General features: G+C 33.5%; 2 protein-coding genes across 5 annotated transcripts; one reads left to right on the top strand and one right to left on the bottom strand.

The window, feature by feature from the left end:
• The first annotated feature begins 139 nt into the window (after nucleotides 1-139).
• Nucleotides 140-21,618, top strand: LOC139431826 (translocase of inner membrane 10). Of its 2 annotated transcripts, none has more exons than XM_071200037.1 (2): nucleotides 140-484; nucleotides 20,832-21,618. In XM_071200037.1, exon 2 carries the CDS (start codon nucleotides 20,914-20,916, stop codon nucleotides 21,181-21,183), a length of 270 nt encoding a protein of 89 aa, XP_071056138.1. In that variant the 5' UTR covers nucleotides 140-484; nucleotides 20,832-20,913; the 3' UTR covers nucleotides 21,184-21,618. The 2 variants fall into 2 exon arrangements, with proteins under 2 accessions (XP_071056138.1, XP_071056133.1); XM_071200032.1 differs by lacking the exon at nucleotides 140-484 and adding an exon at nucleotides 19,719-19,889.
• On the bottom strand, nucleotides 5,485-12,963 carry LOC111428834 (uncharacterized). 3 transcript variants are annotated; one of them, XM_023064551.2, is made up of 8 exons: nucleotides 12,752-12,963; nucleotides 7,252-7,480; nucleotides 7,031-7,185; nucleotides 6,804-6,970; nucleotides 6,493-6,756; nucleotides 6,068-6,434; nucleotides 5,851-6,014; nucleotides 5,485-5,793 (listed from the first exon to the last, which is right to left on the bottom strand). In XM_023064551.2, exons 1-8 carry the CDS (start codon nucleotides 12,831-12,833, stop codon nucleotides 5,671-5,673), a joined length of 1,551 nt encoding a protein of 516 aa, XP_022920319.2. In that variant the 5' UTR covers nucleotides 12,834-12,963; the 3' UTR covers nucleotides 5,485-5,670. The 3 variants fall into 3 exon arrangements, with proteins under 3 accessions (XP_022920319.2, XP_022920298.2, XP_022920301.2); XM_023064530.2 differs by having other exon boundaries at nucleotides 7,031-7,480; nucleotides 12,752-12,915; XM_023064533.2 differs by lacking the exon at nucleotides 12,752-12,963 and having other exon boundaries at nucleotides 6,813-6,970; nucleotides 7,031-7,703.
• Nucleotides 21,619-22,628: the final 1,010 nt, after the last annotated feature.

The following is a 22,628-nucleotide window of genomic DNA, read 5'->3' as shown; positions in this document are numbered from 1 at the left end:
AGTTTTCGATTTTACAGCGCCATCTATTATATTTTTATTAAAGCATTGCTTGCCGCACACGTCCCGGTTTGGGGTCCCCGGTGGTGGTGGTTGCTATTGATTGCGCAGGCAGAGGCAGTGAGGCCGAGATCGGGACGCGAGCAGCCACAGCCCGACCCGACCCGACCCGACCGTAGTCCTACCTGTCGGCCGCGGTGGCCGTTGCAGTCCCGTTCAGCCGTGGTGTAAAGCCCGCTCCTCCTCCTCCTCCTCTTTCTTCTCCGGCGGCAGGCCAGGCCGGATCAGATAAGTTAAGGGGGGCCAAATAGGGGGGCGTAGCCTTACCTGCTCCTTGCAGGAAGTGCTCAACGAAAGGCGACGGGTGGTGCGTGTGGTGCTACGACGTCCGCGCCGGGATGTGATGAAAGGTAACGCGGTGGAGCCCCCAAGATATCGTGCCGATAGAAGGAGATTTCAAAAAACTACTCAGAATATCGGAAATAAGGTAATAATAATTAAAACTCACTACTCGTATTACTTAATCAATTATTAGAACATTAATAAAGACAAGTTTTTAAAAATACCCTTCGCCTCCACCATTTTTGTTGATAACATTTCTGTTGATTTCGGGTGGATTTTCAGTAATAAATGTCTTTCTATGTTTGGACGTGGACTGTTGTAACTAAACCGTGAAAAGCTGTGAAAGTTTTGACGTTGGCGACAAACTAGGGTAGTTTATTCGGCTCAGGTGTTGCTCGTCGTGACCGCAGCGGCCCCCTTTCGAAATTAGTTAAACTCCCGGATTATAATCCGACGACGCGAGGGGCTCTCGGGGGTTATTAATACACGCCCGTTTTGACTAACAATTCAATAAATCCACTTGGATTATATCTTTAAGACCCTAAATGACCAACTTTTAGATTTCTCAATTACTTAATGACCTTATTTCTAGATCAAAAATCTTTGCAATTTTTTATTTTGACTTCAACTGAAATGCGATAAGTTATATTCTAAAGAAAAAATCAGAGAAACTTATTCACATTTTTAGATTTTAGGTTAGAATAAATCAATTTTGACGTTTCTTAATGTCATTTGTGAAGTTTCATGTCATTTTTGACGTTTCGTAATGTCATTTTTGCTTATTCACTGATTCTCACTGTACTCACTTACAAAACTCTTATACAAGTCTTCATATACATTAAAAATTTTAGGTTTTGCTTTTATATAACATTATCACGATGTTGAAAAATTCTGAAAAGATATCTTATGCAGGTCTAATTTAAGTAGAATAATATAATATATGTACATACATAAGTATCTATAGGCAAATCTATTCAAAAATGAATAAATTATTAAAAATAGTCTTCATAAAAGTCTTCAGAGTTGTAATTAGTTGAGTTGTTTGTGGGTTTTTATTTATCTTAAAGTTCAGAAGTACACTTATTGTAAATTTACACAATACTGGAAAAACTTATAGTGAAATGCGAAAATCGTAAAGAAACTTTGTGGAACTATACAATCTATTATTAAAATACGGCAAGAAACGGTTACTGTCATTAATAAATCCAGATCTGGCCGACCTTAAACCTTAATCAATAGAGACATTCGAGTTCTATTGAATACCATAAACATAAACCCGCAAACGTTTGCGTCAAGTTTAGTTATAGAAATCGTTCGAACTAAGAAACCAATACATCTAGATAACGTTAGAAGAATATGTATAGATACCATGCAGGAACACCATGGTGTAAAAGTTTTTCCATAAAATATAAAAGTATAATCATCTTTAATGGTGAAGCTATTTAATGAAGTGACGGAAGATAAATGTTTGGAGAAAACTTAATAAAGAGGAAAATATAGTAAGTATTGTAAAATATGGTGGCGGAAGTGTTATGTTGTGAGGGTTGTAATATTATAGATCAAGTACATCGACATTTTACGCGATAGTTGCTGCCAAGTGTACGTCGTCTTTGCTTAAAAAAAACTGGATCGTCCAGCACGACAATGATTGGTACACAGCTACTAATGTCAAGCATTGGTTGGTCTTTGGTGGATCGTCGAAATTGAAAACCAGACATAAAAATCAAGATTACTAATCGAGCATCCGAAAATACACGCCTAGATGTCTCGCTGCTGTAATTAAAGCAAAAAAAGGCCCAACAAAATATTAGTACCAACACTTTATTGAGATTTTCTTCATTTGAGCTCAAAAATTTATGTCTGGAAAATCAAAAAAATCTGAAAATTTCAAAAATATTAAGAAACTATAAAAGCAACAAAAGCTCCTGAATGACTATTATTTTCAAGAATTGTTACTGATTTTAGATAAGAAAGTTCAGTTTATAACGACATTTCCAAGTTAAGGAGTATCATCTTCCAAAATTTTAAGGTTTTTTATCGTAACTTCGTGAAACACTGCAAATATCAAAATGATGACGATATTCTGGAACCTTACCTTAATGAAATCTTGGAAGGAGATGTTGAAGAACTAGAAATAGAATATAGTTGCAATAACTTTAGCCGAAGCAAGAAAAGCTATGAATATTTTACAATCATTTCGCTAAAGATAATTTAGTCATGTCAGGTGTAATTTTTATATCTACTCTTTTCTTATGTATCATCTATATTTTATATTTTTTAATCACCTTATATACACCTAGATTTTTTGAATTTATGATTATATAACTTAGATAACTCTAGATAAAGAAAATTATAGTATTTGCTAATAATAGCAATTAATAATGTGGATTAAAGGGGAGATGATGGATGTTAAATGGTATTTAAAAATATGGAAAAATTTAGGAACAGGATATAAAACGTAGCACTCGGGTTCTAAATCTTTCCGTGCTTTAGTTTCAAAGTTTCCTTTTCTTTGACAGCAAAACTATTCATGGTATGTTAATTCAATGTTTTTCTTCATTGGCAATCAATTCTTCAGCAATATCTAGCAAAAACGTTAAATTATTTCTGTTAAGTCAAGTGTTTACATTAAATCATTAAAAATTTCTATTTTGGCCTCTCTATTATTCCTTGTAATTTTTGTTATGTCAGATTTTTGACAATTGCGTGTCATTTTCAAAAAAATTGCCCTATCCATGCCTTACAAATGTCGAATATATTTTTCCTACACAGATGTGGCAAAGTTTATACTTTCCAACTTCAGATATATAGTGCTGAAGAAGCGTACAAAGCATAACCTCTGTCTGGACAACTCATTCTGACAAATCTTTTTAAGGTTTACCGTTTTATTCTATTTGATAGCTTAATACAGAAAATTTTCTGGAAAGTTTGAGTTGGAGTTAAGTGTTTTATGTCTGGGAAAATGCTATTAGAAGAAAGAAGCTATTAGAAGTCTCCAAACTTTATCCTATTCTCAAAATCTTTAGAAATTTAAAGCACTAAAACACTAAAATAGTGTCATCATTTCTAATAATACTTGTGCAGATCGTACAAGTGCAATTTTGTCAGTATCAGAAAAGGTAGGTATCATTTAAATGTACTACGGCTTCAATCCCAGGTCCAGGTGGAAAATCTTAAACCACTTGTCTGCACGATTTTGATTTCCAATGCTAATCTCGTAACTTGACTTTCCTGGTTCTCCTAATCATTGTACCTTGAACATTTATAATTTATAATGTTACGTTCGAATACTTTTGGGACGTCCACTTTACAATGATTGGTTCACTGCATACTTAATAACTGGGTTGACTTTGTTAGTACAAATTTGTCGACGGAAAGTTGAATGAGTTAGAATCCTTCTGAAACCAATGCTGATATTTTTTTCTTACTATTGAAGGTTACCCAAGCACTTCTTCCAAGCTATTATCTTCCTGTTGTTTTCCACAATAAGTCGGGTTGGATTGGGTATAGCTATAATTGGTTATATAGTCTTATACACTATTTAAAGTAGATCGCCATGGGTGACGTGCTTATAGAATGCAGTGGCTGACTAAAGTGTCGTACTCGTCTTCATTTCATCAAAAATCGCTTTAAATATATATCATTTTATTTATTAGTTTTAGATTAGTTCTGTAGATCATCCGCTAGCCTTCTTTTCTAATTGGCGTCTGCTTAATAATATAGCTAGTTTCAACAAATTAGAGCAAGTTAATCACATCACCTCATAATGATTTGATATTTGTCTTTCCATATGTTAATCTAAGCGAGTTTACATCTATCATTGAAGTTGCTATAAATAATTACTAATTCGTACTTGTAATGAAGTTATTTGTACCCTCCAAAAATGCAAGTCCTTGGATACAAACATTCATCCTGATCTTTGCTATGTTTTGGATGAGTCAACTTTACTAATTTATATGCTGCTCTTTTGAAGGTTATATAAAAGGTGCTATAAAATTCTGGATAAACACAGTTTACTACTACAGATTGTACAAAAAAATCAAGTTATACTTTTACTGTCAAAAAGAATTAACAGGTGTCGGTGCCGCGGAAATAGACTATCCGAAAAAATTAGGTTTTTGCGAATTATGAGGATTATCCAGCCAGCACAATGTCGAACGGTGGTAGCACTGACACCATTATTAATCTCTTTGCTTTTCACATTCCCAATTGTTGCCATTTACATGATTATACAACAGCGAACTCTGAAAATTTAGCAAGTGCATCGTTGAACGAACCTTTGTTATTGGACTCATGCCTGTTGGTGCAATAAATTATATTTATAAATGTATGAGAGTACTTTTCCGTAAAAGACTTAACAGTTTAAAACACTGTCGTGTCAATTTTGATCATATCAATAATACGATACGACTTTCTTGCATGATGAAATTGATGTTACAGTTTCGTTTATTGTTATAAATGATTTTATCGTCTTTAATAAATATTATTGTTATACCTACATTCGATTAGGATCTTAATGGTTTAATTACTGTAATCAGTTAGCTTTTTATGGAAATGTGTTAGAATGGAATTATTACATTTTTTATTTTATTAAAAATGTATTTTTTTAATACGCCAACCTGAAGTGTTTTGCCAACTTATCATTACACCACTATATTTTTTATTATACTTTATGCCTGTAGATACCTCACAGTGATAGATCTCTATATGATATTCAGTCAGTGTGTTAAAATTGTAAAAACGTCATATAATTTTCAACCAATTATTCTTTTGATATTTTTTAATTTAGAAAAGACAACAAATAATTTTTACATTTCCATTTTTTAATTCTTATATCATTGGATTCATTCCACGATTATAATTATCAAAATTGGGCAGTTTTTAGTACCAAAACATACTCAATACACTAGAGCGACATGTCGCTCTTAACATTTAATCAATAGATTGTGTAAATATTTGAGTTGGATTCTGTTAAATTGTAAAATAAAATGTTTCATTAATTACTTTACTAATTGAGTACAAAATAAATCATTAATTACAGTATCACATACACTTAATTTAATGAATTCGGATGTAATTTGTTTATATGAAACAACCACTATTAGAAACAAAATGACCGAGGATACATTTTAGAAACACTACATATTAAAAATAAGTACTTTAATATCACTATTTATGGAATTACAATAAAATTATATCACATAACAAATTAAGTATCGTCGTTATAAACTGAGATGGAGACTTTATTGGTTAATAAGATATTTTCAAGCTTTTGGTACATTTTAGATTACTTTCATTTACAAAATCTAATCTTTTTACATAACAGATAAATCATCTGGGTTGTTCTTGCCGAAAACCTTCGTCCTCATGATTTGTGGTCACCATAAGAGCTTGTTTTTTTATTTCAGCAAACATATCTCGAATATTACTTTGAATTTCATTCGGTTGGTCCATCTAAAAAAGATCAAACATTAAAAAGACACCTAATTAATAAATGAAAAAATAATTCACTTTTTTATGAACATCTTTTCGCTCTCTCTCTTTAAAAACCATTGTACTATCACCAGATGGACACTCTCTAAATACTTTTTCTCTATACATATGATGAGCTAGTGGTTCTTGAACTGTAGTGTCCGAATTTTGAGTAATATCTTTATTTTTATTCATCCAATCATCTATAAAATAAAATTAATTTAAATTTTTTTACTTTCAATTAATTTTCCGTTACTTGTAATATTCGTGATGCTTGAAGTTATGGAGGAAGGTGAATTTTGGAGATCTGCCAACTGCTCGTTTACGACTTCTTGCAATTGCGACATTTCGCCTCGTATTTCCTTGATTTGCCTATCTCTAGCTGAAAGGATTGCAACAAATTTTTCCTTTTCCATGGTGGTCAATGTTAAATTATGATTTAAAAGCGCTATTTGTTCATCTGCTAAAGTTTTTTGTTTACGCAATTCTTGTACAACAGCTTTTAACTCTTGAGCTGAATTTGATTGATTAGATTCTATTTGAGCTTTTAATCTTTTTACTTGTAAGTGATAACTATCTCGTTCTTGTTGAAGTGTTATTAATTTTGTATTTGTAGCTTCAGTCTAAAATATATTACAACAATTATTATAATAATTATTATTAATTAATGTGTATTTTTACTTTTTCATATTCACATTCCTCCATTTGTTTCCTTAAAAACTTAACGGTTTCTTTTTCGGCTCTTAACATAATTTCTAATTCTTCTTTTTCTGATTTTAAGCGAGTACAAACATTTTCCATTTGTTTACATGCGGTTTCAATTTTAGCTGAACTTTCTTCTAAATGTTTTTGAAATTTATCTGCTTCTATGTAATTTGTTCTTATTGTTTGACAACTTTTATCAAACGTTGGTGCTTTTACAACTTGTATTGGGATGTCGTCATACTAAAAATATTTTTTAATTATTTAAATTATGTTTTTTATTTGCTTACTTCTTTTACGTAAGGTGCATATTTAAGGCTTTCTGTGGATGTTTCTTTTTGTACCATATTTACAGGTGGGCTGTCTAAATGTAGAGCTACACATGATGCTACTTCTGGAGGAATTCTACTTAAAGCTACTTGCATGTCTATTACCATTTGTTGAATGCTTTTATCGTCTATATAACATTAATAAAAACCATGAAAAAGTAATTTTTATTTAAACTGAAACAACTTACTTGGTAAACTATCTAATAACTTGCTATGTAACTCTTTAGCTATAAAATGTAACGTCCGAATCGGGTCAAAGTTCGTAAAAGAAGAAACATTTTCATAACTTCCCTCATTCTTCAACAGTTTACTCCACGGTTCGCGTTTATTTACACTATTCGACCTGGAACGTTGTTTTATATTGTGAGTTTTCACTGTAACCTCGACAAGGGCTGGATTATCAGTATACAATTCTTTGTGGACTACGCTACTGGTTGTTGGTTCACTTTTGAAGGCCTCATTTGGTCTACGGACGTTGGTAGTTCTCGGTCGCGACACTTGTTGTGATTGCTGCAACTGCTGGATGACTGATTTCGGTCTAGAAGTGGCTCGTTCGCCCCTCGTTATTGCCATCATGGGCTGCGCTTTACCACCATGTACGTCTTGTTTCTTGCGTTGTTGAAGTCTCGTGGCGTAACCTTCGCAGTGTACGACGTCAATATTCATGTTATTCGCGGTACCGTGTACTCGATGAGACATGATTTTATTTATTTCTTTTTTTTTATTCACGTGCAATTTTCTAATTGTTGCATAATATAATTTGAAACTTGAAACCGTAACAGTTTTTAAAGATAAATTTGAAAATAGTTTTGAGGTTAGGTTTCTGGGTTTGTTGACATTTTGGTGACCAACGAACGCTACTACTTGACGCATGCGTACTTGATTATCCCCCTAAGGCTAACCAACCACTTGCGTCACGCGTTCCTGTGGGAAACTGGGACAAATTTTCCTCGTTTTTCCTTTTTGTCCCCCTTTTTTTTATTTATGCCTTTTAGGATACATCTATTTTTATCCCTTTACAGTTAACTCGTAAATGACAAACAATTATTTTCGAACAAATCTAGTGGAATTAATTTTTCAAGGTTGGCTGCATTGTTTGCAATCAATTTAAAAAAGTTTATCATAAAATTCCCCTGTTTTAATTAATAAAATATGGCAATAAAATCGTTTAAAATGGCTTTTTTTATGCGGTGTTCAAGTGTAATACACATACGAGGCCCAAATGGTGTCGTCGTGAACTTGGAAAAGGTAAAAACAATTGCGGCCGGGGTCGTAAAAACTCCTTCGGCGATATAACCAGCGGGGTGTAAACTGGGGCCTTAACTGCCGCCGGATGTGGGGTAACCGATCTAAATCTGAACCATTAAAGCTCCCGCGCCTGTACTACCGTGACGTCACCTCGAGACCGGTGGTTGCCAAGCGACGTGACGTCAGTCGGTGTTGGGCGTCGGCACTTCACAGATCTGTTTGACAATAATGTATTAATTTCTAATTCTAATAAAATACTGCATCATCAATAAACTAATATATAATATTTTCCATAATTTATAATCAATCGTTTTATTTTGTATAATTTTTTTTCAATTTATTTACAGGTACCTATTCCTGAATTACAGATTGAATAGACACCTATGTTGCAACTTTGAGATCTAATTTCATTATTTGCAAACTATTGCTAATTGTTATTATTTGAAACCAATTTACCATGTATTACAACAACTCGTCATGTTATAAAATAGAGCAGGCTAAGTTTACCCTTTCATTAAAATGATTAATGTGGCTCATCATTAGCATAATTTGAGGCTGCATTTGACGAACCACACATAGTTATTAACAGATTTCTGTAACAACAAATAAAAGCTTTTTTTGTCATAAATAAAAGTAAATGAGGTTGATGTATTCAAACATAAGAAAAGAATATGATGTGAATTAGAATAAAAACAAAATTTTTTATAGTCATTCTATATAGAAGGACATATAGATATACAGGTGTATTCTAAGTTGATGCATTTAAGGGTCTTTCATATAACTTTTTAAAACTTGATTGAAATAGTAAGATTCAATACGCAACTTTTTTGTCTCTTAATATTTTTTCGTAAAATTGTTAGTTTGATCACAAAAAAATAAAATAATATACAGGCTCAGGTAAATTAATTCAGAGATTGGTTATTATTAGTCAAAGAAATGAAGTTATGTCAAATTGATTTCAGCATTATTTTATTTTCTGTAATCAAACTAACAATTTGTTAGTTGTAAAATGTCAAGAGATAAGAAAGCTGCAGATTTTTACCCTTAACATTAGAGGGCTATAACTTAGAGGAGAAGGGGTTTTCACCAAACAGTTATATTAATTTTCATTGAAAAATCATCCTGTAGAAGGATATAGAAGGACCAGAAAAAGTATTGTTTTATTCTAATTTACAATGTATAAAAAATAACTGGTCAGACACAGACATGGATCAAAGCTCCTCATGTAATTATAAGAAAAGAAGTTGAACATTACCATCTCATATAAGCAACTCAAAGTCGATGAGTTTAAAGCACACTTCATCAAAAGGTACAATCACTCAAGGATCTTGGCTTACCTCAACAGCAAATATTTCGAACGAGATCATCAGGGGAAAAGAGTACAAAAAAAAATATCTTAACAGGTTAACTGCCATGTGTACCGTTTCTTACAGTTTCTGCTACACATAAGCTGGTTTATGAAAACCACAGTTTTTTAAGTATTGTCCTTAAGGCCATGAGGTATATTTACATGGTGCTTTTTATTGATGAATATGAGATTATCTTCTACTTTGTTGTTATACATTTTTTCGTCTTGTATATTTACGGTACCAAAGTGGAGAGACCGTATGGATGTACTAATGGTAAGCACAAAACACCTAGCAACAACAGCCATGGTCACTCAAACAGGTGGAGACACAATTAAACCGCAAGCAGTCATCGAATATAATAATGGTAAATCATTTATTAATGACGCAGACCAAATGACCTCATACAACACCCCCAGTTGAAAATCCTTAAACGGAATAGCAATTTAAAATAAAAAAATTAAAGTGGTATAGTGTTAGCGTTTGTTAGAGACTTATTGACAAAACGAACTATAAACGCAGCACGAATTACAAAACAAAGGAAACGTTGTACTCAATGTTATAAAGGTATTGCAACCAAATACGAAAAAACCTAGCTCAATAAGATACACCTCAAGTTTGGATCAAATGCACAATCTGCCAAAAATTCAGCCAGTTGTTAAACTAACCAGAATAATTCGTGAGGCTACAGAATGAATCTCCATATAAAAATTATTGTATGTGTATCTTTCATCACATATTTGAAGTGTATTCGGTTGAGTACCTATAATGGTATTCATTAATTCCAAAACGAAATTGAAACGTGTACCACATACGGCACACAAAATAATTTTGGCAGTGCAATAAAAATAGCTGTGCCAGTCAACCTGTTAATGAACGCCAGCTTCCTCGTTTAGCAGATTGAGTTTACTCGATGTATTAACAAAAATCAGTATCTCTGGGTCAGTAATATGGACGAAATATGTTGACTATCTAGATCCATCGATCTAGACTTGAAGATTGTACATTCCCTACTTAAGGGGTCCAACCCACTTGACCTTGAACAACTTCAAAATCGGCATCCAAGAGAATTCAAAGGATATTGTTTTCTTTTCTCCGCACCATCGTTGAAAATAGTAATTCTACTAAAATTGCTAATGATGTCGAAAAAGGGATGGTACCACATCAATACTTCTCTAACAAGAAAAGTTTTGTGTGGATTAATATGGATGACTACTATAGTAGTAACTAGTACTAACTACTAGATCCATGTTATCATGCAAGATGGCAATTCCCCATGGTAAAAGAATCAAAACTTCTCACAGCGTTCACGACACCTGATGGAGTGACACTCATCATCATTCAACGGATGATAACATCGCCTTGGGCTTGGTCATTTACACACCAATGAACAAGAATGACTTGAAATTATATGAACCGACAACTTAATACTTCGCACTGACAACTGAACGTCAGCGTACGTTTCAACTATCTCAAAAAGAAGAACGGTAAGCTTACCCAATGGTTCCTGTTATTATTCCAGAACGAGAGTAAAATGAACTTCTGAAATTTCTTTTCAACAACCGTTAGAGGAAGATTACAACCTGGACCCAATAGATAACGAGAAGTTGCCATATTTACGTTCATACTACTTCAACTTTTGGTTATTAGTTATACAAAGGGTCACTACATAGAATACTTTTTAAGTCGGGAGTTAAAAAGCATATCGAAAAGAAAATTACAAAAAGTCTGGTATGGGATGGTTTCCTCTGGAAAGCCATTTTTTCCATTTCCGAACTGGTTAGTTTATGGGTTCTATCATTTGCTATACCGGACAACAAAGCGAGTTAAATAATGCGCATTATCAAAGAATAACTCCTTCCATGCTATCCCCTCCAGCATTTGTCACCGATAATGAACGAAAACAATTTACTTGTATAGATTAGTATAGCGCAGTTCGTAAGTTCGTTAGTCTGTAATGTCCAATACCGATATATAACCCTCAAGTGAGTCCATCCGAGTGGAGGATACAAAAAATATGAAAATGTATGCCTAACTTAGCTAGTTGGGTACCCTTCTACTTTCATCATGTCTATACGGGCTTGATTAACGTCAACGGCCAATGCAATGCCGCCACCAGTGAGACTTTGGCTGGGCTCCTATTGGAGTATGAGTCTGGGAAGTGGAACTTAACTCGGAAAAATCCAATCCTATAATCTTAATATAGAAGTTACCGAAGTAGATGAGATCACTTAAATAAAGGTTGATATAGACAACGATATGCTGGACAAGAACAACCCCTGGTGTGATTTCCCAGGATAATGAAACCTAGAAAAGGTATAAAGGTTCCGTTTGGTCATCTATGGATCGCATCACATATCATAGTTCCTGGACCAACATATATGCCAATAATCCTTCAGGATATCCAATCTGCACCTCCTAAACAATCGTTATGATTCTGTCTAGTAAGCCTCTTCGAGGAGAGACTGTTACGCTGACCGTTTAGCATAACATCATGCAAATCATGTAAGTCATGATCCAATCATCTCATTGGGGAGTCGATCGAGTCCGAGCAATCAGAACGTGGCTGAATCAAAATTGGCTATAAAAGTGGGAGTATTTGAGAAAGAGGAGCTTTGCTTTCTTTTTTAACCCTTGTATTATGAATATGGTTATTGTATAAAGGTAAAATAAAAGTGTTCTTATGTTCTCAACTACGATACATTTTACGAGACAATTCATCACAACTTTGTGGCATAATGAAAAAAATTCATAAGTAGACAGAAAGGATGTGCCGGGAGTATGTAGAATGTAACATTGTTTCAAATTATTGTCGTACACATTAATTTATTGTAAATTGAATGTTCCAAGGTCGGTGTACCAATTTTAATAGATGCAATAATTAATCGATTTAGCAACAATTTTGTTTTACAATGTGTCTCATGTTCAACTTTTTTCTTTAAAATGGTCTAAATAAATAGCTAATAATATGTATGTCTGTAATTCAAGAACACTTGTATAAGAACTATTGACGAAAATATTTGGGAGCTCTTTTAAAGTAGTTTTTTTATGAAAAAATATGTCTTTTTGTGCGTGTTCGATGAACTTGATTAAAAGAGTAAAATTGTGCAAAATACATTTGGGTTGAAGTTTGGTGGTGACAAAGCCGACAAAACTCGACCTAATCAATCACTTTGGACGGTGACAAAAGCGTCTTGTCATCGTAACTTAATTCATTATTTGTCATTTTAAAGCCGTTTAGAAAAGCGATGTTTAAAAAAAATATAATAAACTATGTAACCTAAAAAAATAAAATTAAAATTGATTTGAACTCACCGGAAGTTAAATTTGGAGTGGAAGCAATTAAACTCTCAATTAGAGTACTTAAAAAATAATTTCTCCGATCAATATTTGCCATATTCGGATTATGTATGTTCTTAAAGTACGTAAAATTTACTGTTCTAAATTTTTCCCGAACATCAACAATAAATTTTCTTGAATATTACATATTACATATGTCTATTTAAACTTAACGTCAAATGAGTGACACGAAATTCACGAATACAAAAAATAGACCACCTCAAAAGGAATGTTTTAGAAACTCTTTAAGTTTTTAAAGAGAGTCGAGGTTGTTTTGGGGTTGGGGAGTAGACGAAGCAGGGTGGTAGCAATCGCTCTCATAATTGCTGCCCGTTAATTGGGGGTTTGTTAGGTATCCGTCAGGCGAAGTGCACCTCTGGAACGACACAGGGGCGCTGTAAACTCGGCCGCGTGATTTAGTACCCGCCTACAACCCCCCATTCAACCCCTTCGTCCGTCCTCAAACTCGAATGTTTGTTACCTCCCTTGCAATATCACACCGTTATTATGTAACACTCTTGAGAAATGGAAAATGGGGACACAACAGTAATATGTAATGTATACAGAGTGTTAAAATAAAGTTAGTTCTTATTATTTTTTTTTAATTTGCGTCTTACTCGACAACTCAAGAAAAATTCTAAATTCATAAAGTGAATTTGAAAAACGTTTGATTGTTGATGTTGGTAGTCATTTTATTTTTTATGAGTCCTAAGAAAAAGGATGAATATCTCATCAGTCGGCGATTCAAGAAAAATGTTATAAGTACCTAAGTATTTAAGGCAGTTTTTTGGCTTTACGCTCCTAAAGGATCTAAACCATTTAGTAAAATGCAATCTTTGATGGCATGATCAAATATTTCGTGTAACAAATTTAGCCAGCTATTTACTGCTGTACCATTAATGTCTGGAAAGTTTAATGGTTCAACCCTTTGTTTTGATATAATGAATGATTACATTAGGCTTTCCATTTGTAATGCTGGTTCATTAAGAATAAGATAACATTACAGCAAAGTAATTTCTATCAAGAGACTATGTTGATGTACAGATAGCACAATAGCAGTTTATTGCGCAGAAATTTCTGGCTTATTCATTCTAATTGTACCAGTATTTGTCAAGGCAGATATTTTGTTGAGAATACCTACAAGTAACCATGACTCAATAACTTTTCAAAAAGAATATTCAAGAATGTTGTCACCTGGCAACAATTCAATAGTTACTTTCCCAAGATTCGTGATTATATGATAAAAGTAGTATGTCCAGCGATATTTCTGTTGATCATTGAATATCATTTCTTTCCTGACATTGTACAACTATAAAATTATAAAGTATTAAGCTGCGCTTTTTATCCCACATATCGTGAACATAAACGTTTGCGATTTATCTGTGACAGCAGCCAATAAAATGTATAAGTATATAAATCAATAAAATTTTTAACCCAACAATATACAGTGTGTTAATTAATTATCGTACCCGACGTCATCATTGCAAGTAAGCAACCAATATCACAGTGTAATACACAAATCGCGTATATTGTGATATTGGTTGCATACTTGCAATGATGACGTTGGATACGATAGTTAAGTAACACTCTGTATCTGTATCCATGGAATGACTGAATAAGCAAAACATCTAGGAACGAAGTCTTTCTCTGGTGTATTTATTCAAATTCAAATCTTTCATAATAATTTACAAAACATTCTGTTCATGTACATCAAATATGTGATATTGAATAAGATGAAAATATTCACTTGATAGCCTTTCAGCTACTTCTACAAACCATTTGTTATTGCCATTTTTCTTGCGAATTTTGTTATTAATCTACCTAGTAATAACGATTTACTTCTCTTACATTAAACTTTTTATACTCTAATAAGAACAGTCGTCAGCAACAAACTGAGTAATTGGGGACACACCAGGGTTGTCTAATGGGGTTGCCATACATTCATTGTTTTCTTACAAAGAGGTTATCTCGATATCCTATGGGTAATTGCAGCAATATAATAGGTAATATTTCAACTCATTTTTTCTATGCCATGATCTTTGCTGACTTGGGTGTCAACGAATTGCGAATCAATTAGAATTCCAATGAAAAACGCGAAGGACTAAGTTGAAATATTGGTATAAATGATAGATTAAACTTAATAATGAACTCACATTCACTTCAGAAAGTGTGGCTCTTATAACCCGCTTGTACAAATTCGTAACTATTCCCAACTATTCGAACAATGGCTTGCACTCCATTCCTCTTTTGATAACTGAACCTTCGCAGAACAGATTCTTTATCAATTTAGGATCTCACCACACATCGTTCATTGTATACATGCCTCTTATTCTCAACTTTTCTCTATTTCCAACTATGATATGTCGTTGGTCTTGTTCTTTAAACGACGAAAACTAGGTCTTATTGAAAGTCAAACACCACTATTCAAAATCCAACTGTATAAATTCGACGTTTAAATCTACATCTGAACTCAAAATAATTTATTGCATAATTTCTTGTTTGCCCGACGACTTATTACAGCAAAGTGCTTTATTTTCTTGTAATTTCTTACTGGAAGTTGTTGCCAAAATGTAATTGGTCGTCCACTGGGAATCTTTGTAACGATATTATCTCTACATTCTTTAATTTCTTCGATATTGATGAAAACTCTGGTGTAAAATCGTCTTATTTGTTTCAATTTTAACTGTTTAAGTTTCCAATTCTGTCGTTTCCGCACAATTCCCAACGTACTTGTTGTTAGTAGTACTTATTGATTGTTTATTTCGCAATCTCACCTGTAACGACTTAATATACTCCCTTGGCTCTTAGCATTTAATTTGAAGTTGTGTTCTTAGTTGTACAAATCGTGGAAGTCATAGACTATGTACCACTGTGCAAGCGTTGAATCACAAAGTACCATTGATAATACGACGTACTGCTGACTACGTCCGGTTTCCCGCAATAGCTGCGGGATTGAATCTGTTTGATGCTTTGCTCGTTTTATTGCAAAACTCCTTACATTTCCCCTTATATCCTTACTACATATTCCTAAAACGATTTCAATATTATTTAATCCCTCACGCTTTCATTTTATATTAGGTTATTACAATTTGAACATATTTGGTGAATTTTTTTGTTTGATTCACATTCATATTAGAATAAGGGTCGACTAAGTTATTGCAGATGGACACATAATATTATATAAATTGTACACGTGTTTATAAAAGTTTTCATAAATAGCAAACCTTAAACATTTTTTAACTTTAATAATGGGTATAAACCTGTGACAGTAAAAAACTGTGTGCGTTCTCATATGAACGTAGCACCTGATCACACAAACGCCCGCTATATGTCTATTAATAAAATTCTGTATTTGAAGATTCTTCAGGCAATATGTTGTGGATTTTTCCCTTTTTATCCTTTTAATTTTTTGTCCATTTTTCTGTTGTTATAACATTCGATCTTTTCCATCTATCGTCGTATTTATTATGTCTTATTCCTTCTCTCTCGAGTAAATAGCTGATTTTCTATTTTTTGCGTTTTCTTAGTTGCTTTTTTCATAGGAGCTTTCGAGAGTTTTTAATGAAGGAATTGGTAGTATACTAGTAGTTTCTTTACTACAATAATAATAATAATATTTATTGGTAGGTAATAAACGAAATACGTAAGTACATAGGAATATATGAAGAAAATACAACTCCAATCAAAAAGAGTCATGTCAGAGCGACCAAAGAAAATCCGAGGGCGTCCTGTTTTTCAATGACCCATCGGAAAAAAAAATACGACAAATAACAATAATAATAATCAAAACAATATAATTATATGATTCAAGTCATAATAATATTTAAATAAATTTTAAATGAATTTTAAATGCGCAAAGTAAGACAGTAATCGTATACAAAAAAGAAAAAAAAAATTTTAAAATCCTTCCATTGCTCACTCACCCACCCAAAAACTCTTTAACCATGCCCTTAAAGGAAAGCAGACCAAGATTCTTAATTGAATCAGGTAACCGATTGTTCATGTTAGGCACACAATAAGAGAAACTACGTTTAAACATTTCTAGGCGGTGAAGAGGTATAGTCAAGGCATGCTTATGCCTAACATTAATGTGGTGAACATCCGTACGAAATTTAATTTTATTGTACAAATAAGGAGGTCTTTTATGCAAGATAATTTTATGGTAGAGACACAGGCAGTGAAGAGTCTCTTCTACGGATACCGTAAATGAATCGCAAGCAAGAGTTTTGAAGTTTTTGAATCTTATCCGAGTGTACACTATCAAGACATGAATGGTAAACAACGTCACCATAATTAAATATAGACAAAACAAGAGCATTGCAAAGCTGTAGTTTCAATTTTTGGTTTAAGATGTACCTATTATTATAAAGCAACCTTAAAGTAGCATAGGCTTTCTGTAGAAGAGACTGAACATGTTCACAGAAACGGAGATGTTCATCAATAATAATACCCAAGCTTTTAGCATTGTCCCCGAACACCAGCTCATTATCGCCAATCACCAAATGAAGATTGGATTTTACAAACTCTACAGAGGATTTGTCTCCAAAAACCATGGCCGATGACTTGGAAGCGTTTATATGGAGACAGAGTTTAGCGGCAAACTGCACAATCTTATGTAAATCATGATTTATATTTCTTTCCGCTGTCTCATAATTGTATGGATTAAAGGAATAAAGAAGCTGTGTATCATCAACATATATATGGTGTACAATAATCAATAGCATCCGCAAAACCAATGGTGGAAAGTAAGTATAAAAGAGGTCCCAAAATAGACCCCTGTGGGACACCAGAAACAATATCCACAGCCCCAGATGTTTGACCATTAAGTACCACTGACTGTTTTCGATTCGATAAGTAACTTTGGATAAATTGGATAGATTCTTAAGATAAACCAATGTAGTGCAGCACGGCCAATAAAGTTTCATGATGAATTCGGTCAAATGCCTCAGAAAAATCCAAAAGAATTAAGATTGTACTAAGCAATATTCCAGGATGAATAGGAATTTGGTCTTCTGGATAAATAGTTGACATTGGTGAAAGTGGTTCTCATGAATGAATAGAACTGGAAGGTTGTGGATTTGTGCTATTAGACTTTACTGCTGCTTCCGCTTCTGGACTTGGTGTGCCTATTATAAATGCCGGTGTAAAGTCAAGTTCGGATACGAATTCTAATTAATCGAATATATTCCTCTTTTACGAAATCCAGACTGAATATTAATTTGCGTAAGAGCTACCGCGAGCTAAGACCACAGCATATGTAATAGTGCATCTTCTTCTTTGTTCGCCATCGCTTTATTTATCAAGGTTGGCGATCCAACTGGCTATAATGGTGCGTGATGCTGCACCTTTAAATATTTCAATAGATGTAAGTCCGAACCACCGGCGCCGAGTTTTGTCGTCTTCTCACTGACCTTTTTCCATTAATTTTTTTCCATATCATGAACTGTAACTTCCATTCTTTAACGGTTATCACGAGCTCCTCTTTGCCCATCTATTTGAGTACCTCGTCATTTGGTATTCGGTCTATCCATGATATAGATAGATATAGATATCTATAATGTGGAAAATACTACGGTTTAGGTACAACTCAAGGGCGTTGATACGATTCACTAGCGATTGATTGAGTGTCTAGCTTTCGGATCCACACGGAAGAACGGGAAATAGATAACAACGCAGTAGAGGAGCACACGGAGCTGCAGGCTCAAGTCACGATTTTTGAATAGTCTTCTTAGTATGATGACAATAAAAAGTCATAAATTGACATGGTTTACATTCATAATGCATGCATCACTAGTTCTAGCTTTTTTCAAAGGTCCAAACACAGATCAATCGACATAATGACTAGATGGAGCTTATGAGAGCAATTTCATAGTATCGATTTTGTTGGCACCGAAATTTATATTTCACAACTATTCGAAAATTTTGCATTTGAACACATATTTGCAGGAACACAGCACTGTTGCATTTGCAAGTACTTGAATTTTTAAAAAGAACGCTCATATAAATGCGGCCTTCTGTTCATCAGGTGCGGAACCAACAAAAAAAAACTTTTTAAAGAAGCAACTACTGTATCATTTTGAATACAGTTCTAAAATAGCCATTAGATGTACCAACCCCTCATATATGCAACACAATATTTAATCCAAATTTAAAATAGTAGGTTGGTTAATATGGTAATCGATATAAGATGCTTTACGCTGCTTTACAGGAAAGTTCTCTTGGAACTCTCCCTAAGAAGTTAGTCACAAGATTCACGATCAAATATTCATAATTTAGTTTTTATTAATGAGATTAATATGAGAAGATGGGGATTTTAAAGTATTCCAAAACATAAAAGTGAGATAACAACAGAAACACTACAACGATCTTTCTTGTGATGTAAAAAATATGTGTTAATTTTTAATTTAACATAGTGTATATTTTAATGAAAACTCTTTTTGATTAATGTAAAAGTACTTTCTATGATAAATTTTAGTGATTACTTAGTTGAGATAATGGTTAAGACAAGATTATTATTTCAGATCATTAAACACGAAGAAGTACTTTCCACTTATTTTATTAATATAGCGCACCGTTCCTTGAAAGTTTGTTTTAAGAGCGCCGGCGTCGTTCTGCAGCGGCCATCGTTGTCGAAGACCCCAAACTTGGAAGAACTAATATAAATAGTTTTCGCAATCAAATCGACCATAGCGCTTTGCGTTGTCGGTTTACCAGGAGCACTATTTCAGACGAACCATTAAAGTTCGCCCTTCGCGTTCGAAAATAAATTAATCAACGTCTATTAATGTGTCTATTACGTTTATTGCAGTTCTCTAGGGGAAACTATTCAATTTATTTTTTTTCTTTTTTACAGTTGCTATAACATTAGATTAGTAATAATTAATGAATGATATAAATTACGAAAAAAAATCAATTGGTGGAGGACCAAAAAATATATCTCGAATATTATTTCGGTAAATATAAGGGGTGATAAGAGGACATAAATTTGTCAAATAGGCTTATGAATCAATCAATTAACTAATCAATCAATCACACAAACAGTTCAATCTTTCATAACGTCTGAAATTCTATCTTTTTTCCGCTCCCCAATTAATCACATCGAATCACATAAAAAGTAAGTATTTAACTTTTTGTGTTAAGTTTGAACAATTTCAGTACCTTTAGGAGAGGATTGAATAATTTAGTTTTCCGCGCCTGAAACTAAACTCTAATTCATCCGATACCCTTTAATAATGCACATATTTCCGTGCGGCGTCGCTCCGTTCTATCCATCCCCTTTAGAGAGAGAGTTAAAATGGGATGGGGGTTGGAGAAGGACGAGGAATGGAGACGGCCTCGAAAATGACGAATGTCGCCCCGCTGAAAAGTTCACCGAATACCAGACGTCGACCGGAACACTGTCATCTTTTTGACATTTGCTGTCGACGGACATTTTCGAGTTGAACCTCCCGGTTTTCTCTATGACGTCATTCGGTATGGTGCCGTCTGCAATCGTACGTGAATCGTTTTTACTCCTCGATGCTTTCGACTTTTCGCGAAGCTCACCGACGAACGTTTTCGTTATCCCAGTTTTCCTGTAGGTTGTTTACGACTTTGGCGAGGAAATTGTTCAACTTACTTGCAAAAAAGAAAGAGGAAAAACTAGAAAATGTTTTAAAGTTTAATTTTTATTTTTCTGTTGATCAAAATAATCTGTTTTTCAAATGTCCAGTTTTAAATTGAAATTGTTAAAAGACGATTTCAATTAGTGTTTTGTGTAACAGACTGTATGACAAATTATAAAATCATCTCGCAATGAATATGTATCAGTCATTATGTAAATGAGCGGGGGTAATTGTATTTTAAATGAAATATTCAGTGACACCCTGAAACTGGCTCGCATAAATTTGGTGTCGACAAAAACGGACGTCCGAATTTGTTTTTGGTCCATCTAGGTCGAAAACGGAACATTTCTTTTCTCCCCTTCTTCAAGGACGTTTTATTAGGATGGTCGTTAACTAACAACTTATTGGCTTTTTTTGTTCTTAGACTCATTATTGCTGTTGTTTTGTTCTAGGACCGGAAATCCAAGCTGGGAGAAAAAGAGAATTGTTTTTTTGTTTATGGGTAAGTCTATTTATTAAATCCCACTACGTGATATGGATGATAAAGAATGTAATAAAAGTGATGGCGAAAGTAGTCAAAAGCCCGCAAAAATTTTACACGAACTCGAAATGGAAATGATGTCGGATATGTATAGTAGGGTGGCTTGTTTGTGTCATAGAAAATGCGTTCCCCCCGATTACTTTGATGGCGAACTCGGTAAAGGACAAGCTGTTTGTTTGGACCGATGTGTTGCGAAATTTCTTGATGTTCATCAAGTTTTTGGAAAAAAATTAGCTGAAATGTCTGCTAAACAAATTAATTAAGTGTATTCTTACTATTTGAACATTAAACATTTGAACTAAATAAAAATTAAAATAAATTAAAAAAAAATCGTGTGGGAATAAAAATAAATTTCAATAGAAGTTGGTTTGACTATCGTAACTCGTATAACCTCGTGCAGTTTGAATTCTGTTAAGGAGGTCGAAGCCTCCTCTCTACTCCGTGGGGCCTTTAATTGGCTCGAATGCATTGCCCCTTATTTCTTCTGGGAAAACGACGGAGCGGACTCGGCTGCAAATTGAATACCTCGGACTCAGAAAACGGCTCGAATTGGCCATTACAGTCGACGACATATTGCCTTATCTTTCTAATGACATGTAACCAACCAAACGGTCCTTCTATACCACATTCACACTTTAATGCTTTTTCTTTTCACAAATGTTATACGACAAAAATGTAAAAGGCAAATATAAATGGAAAGAAAACCGTATTTTATTTATATCTTTTAAGTTCCGATAAATTTTTTTATTTCTTACATTTTGACTCTTTGCTTTCTATCTCTCATACTTATTTTTTTCTTTGTTTTTGCATAATGTTTTTCTTATTTTTATCTCTCCTAGGATGTCCTTTAACTTTATTATCAAATGAGCCACTGACTTTTGGAATGTTGTTCGCCTCATGTAGGCTATTCGTTGAATGTCATAAGTTTACTGAGGAGGCATTTATGATAATTAGCTGGATTTTGTTGATATTATTACTTTGTTACTTTTTAATATAAACTCACACTGAAGATCAAATACATAGTATTTTACGTAAAGATAAATATATGCTATAGATGTTCTGTCAATAAGGAACATTTATTTATAATTCTCCAACAATTTTATTATGTATAAAATTGAAACAAGTGGTATTTGTAAAGGGTTGCCACTGCTTTTGAGTTTTCTAAAAAATATGAATAGATAATGTAAATCTCGCTGAACGTACGATAAGTATGCATTGAAAGTCAATGATGATATATAATCGATGTCTCATACTATTTCATTTAAACATCTTGAAGTATACTTATAATCTTTTCTATAGAAAACTAATTGTTGCAAATAGACTTATCGAAGATCTTGGTTTATTATTTTCTGTTCCTATTGATAGTTCTTACTACGTGATTATGATTGGTGTTTAAATGTCCGGTGTTATTTTCAGAAACTTCTTGGAGAATCAAAATTTAATCAAAACTATGTCACCAGAGGCAAGGTTGTACATAGTTGTATGAAAATAATGCCTATTTTACAACATTGTACTTTTCATACTAAATTTGAAGGGATTTTAAGAGATTTAAAGAGAAAGCAGAAAGATAAAGATAATGGAAGAAATTTCAATGCAAGAATCGCGTAAGGTGGTTGGAGGAGAGTGCGGAAGAAGCTTAAATGATAAAAAAAGAAAATATAGAAATATAGAACAAAGGAGATGAAGAGTTGCTGCAATGGATTGATGG

This window comes from Onthophagus taurus, chromosome 1 (genome assembly GCF_036711975.1).
Source record: "Onthophagus taurus isolate NC chromosome 1, IU_Otau_3.0, whole genome shotgun sequence".
NCBI classification, from domain to species: domain Eukaryota; kingdom Metazoa; phylum Arthropoda; class Insecta; order Coleoptera; family Scarabaeidae; genus Onthophagus; species Onthophagus taurus.
This window is presented reverse-complemented; position numbering and strand designations above follow the sequence as displayed.

What these genes read in the sequence shown, in the direction of transcription:
- LOC111428834 (XM_023064530.2), bottom strand. Translation starts at nt 12,833, where the DNA reads ATGGCAAATATTGATCGGAGAAATTATTTTTTAAGTACTCTAATTGAG. An exon ending in GTTATTAGATAGTTTACCAA is followed by an intron (nt 6,971 to 7,030) that starts GTAAGTTGTTTC and finishes AATGTTATATAG; the next exon opens with ACGATAAAAGCATTCAACAA. An exon ending in GAAAAGATGTTCATAAAAAA is followed by an intron (nt 5,794 to 5,850) that starts GTGAATTATTTT and finishes GATCTTTTTTAG; the next exon opens with ATGGACCAACCGAATGAAAT.
- LOC139431826 (XM_071200037.1), top strand. Translation starts at nt 20,914, where the DNA reads ATGGATGATAAAGAATGTAATAAAAGTGATGGCGAAAGTAGTCAAAAG.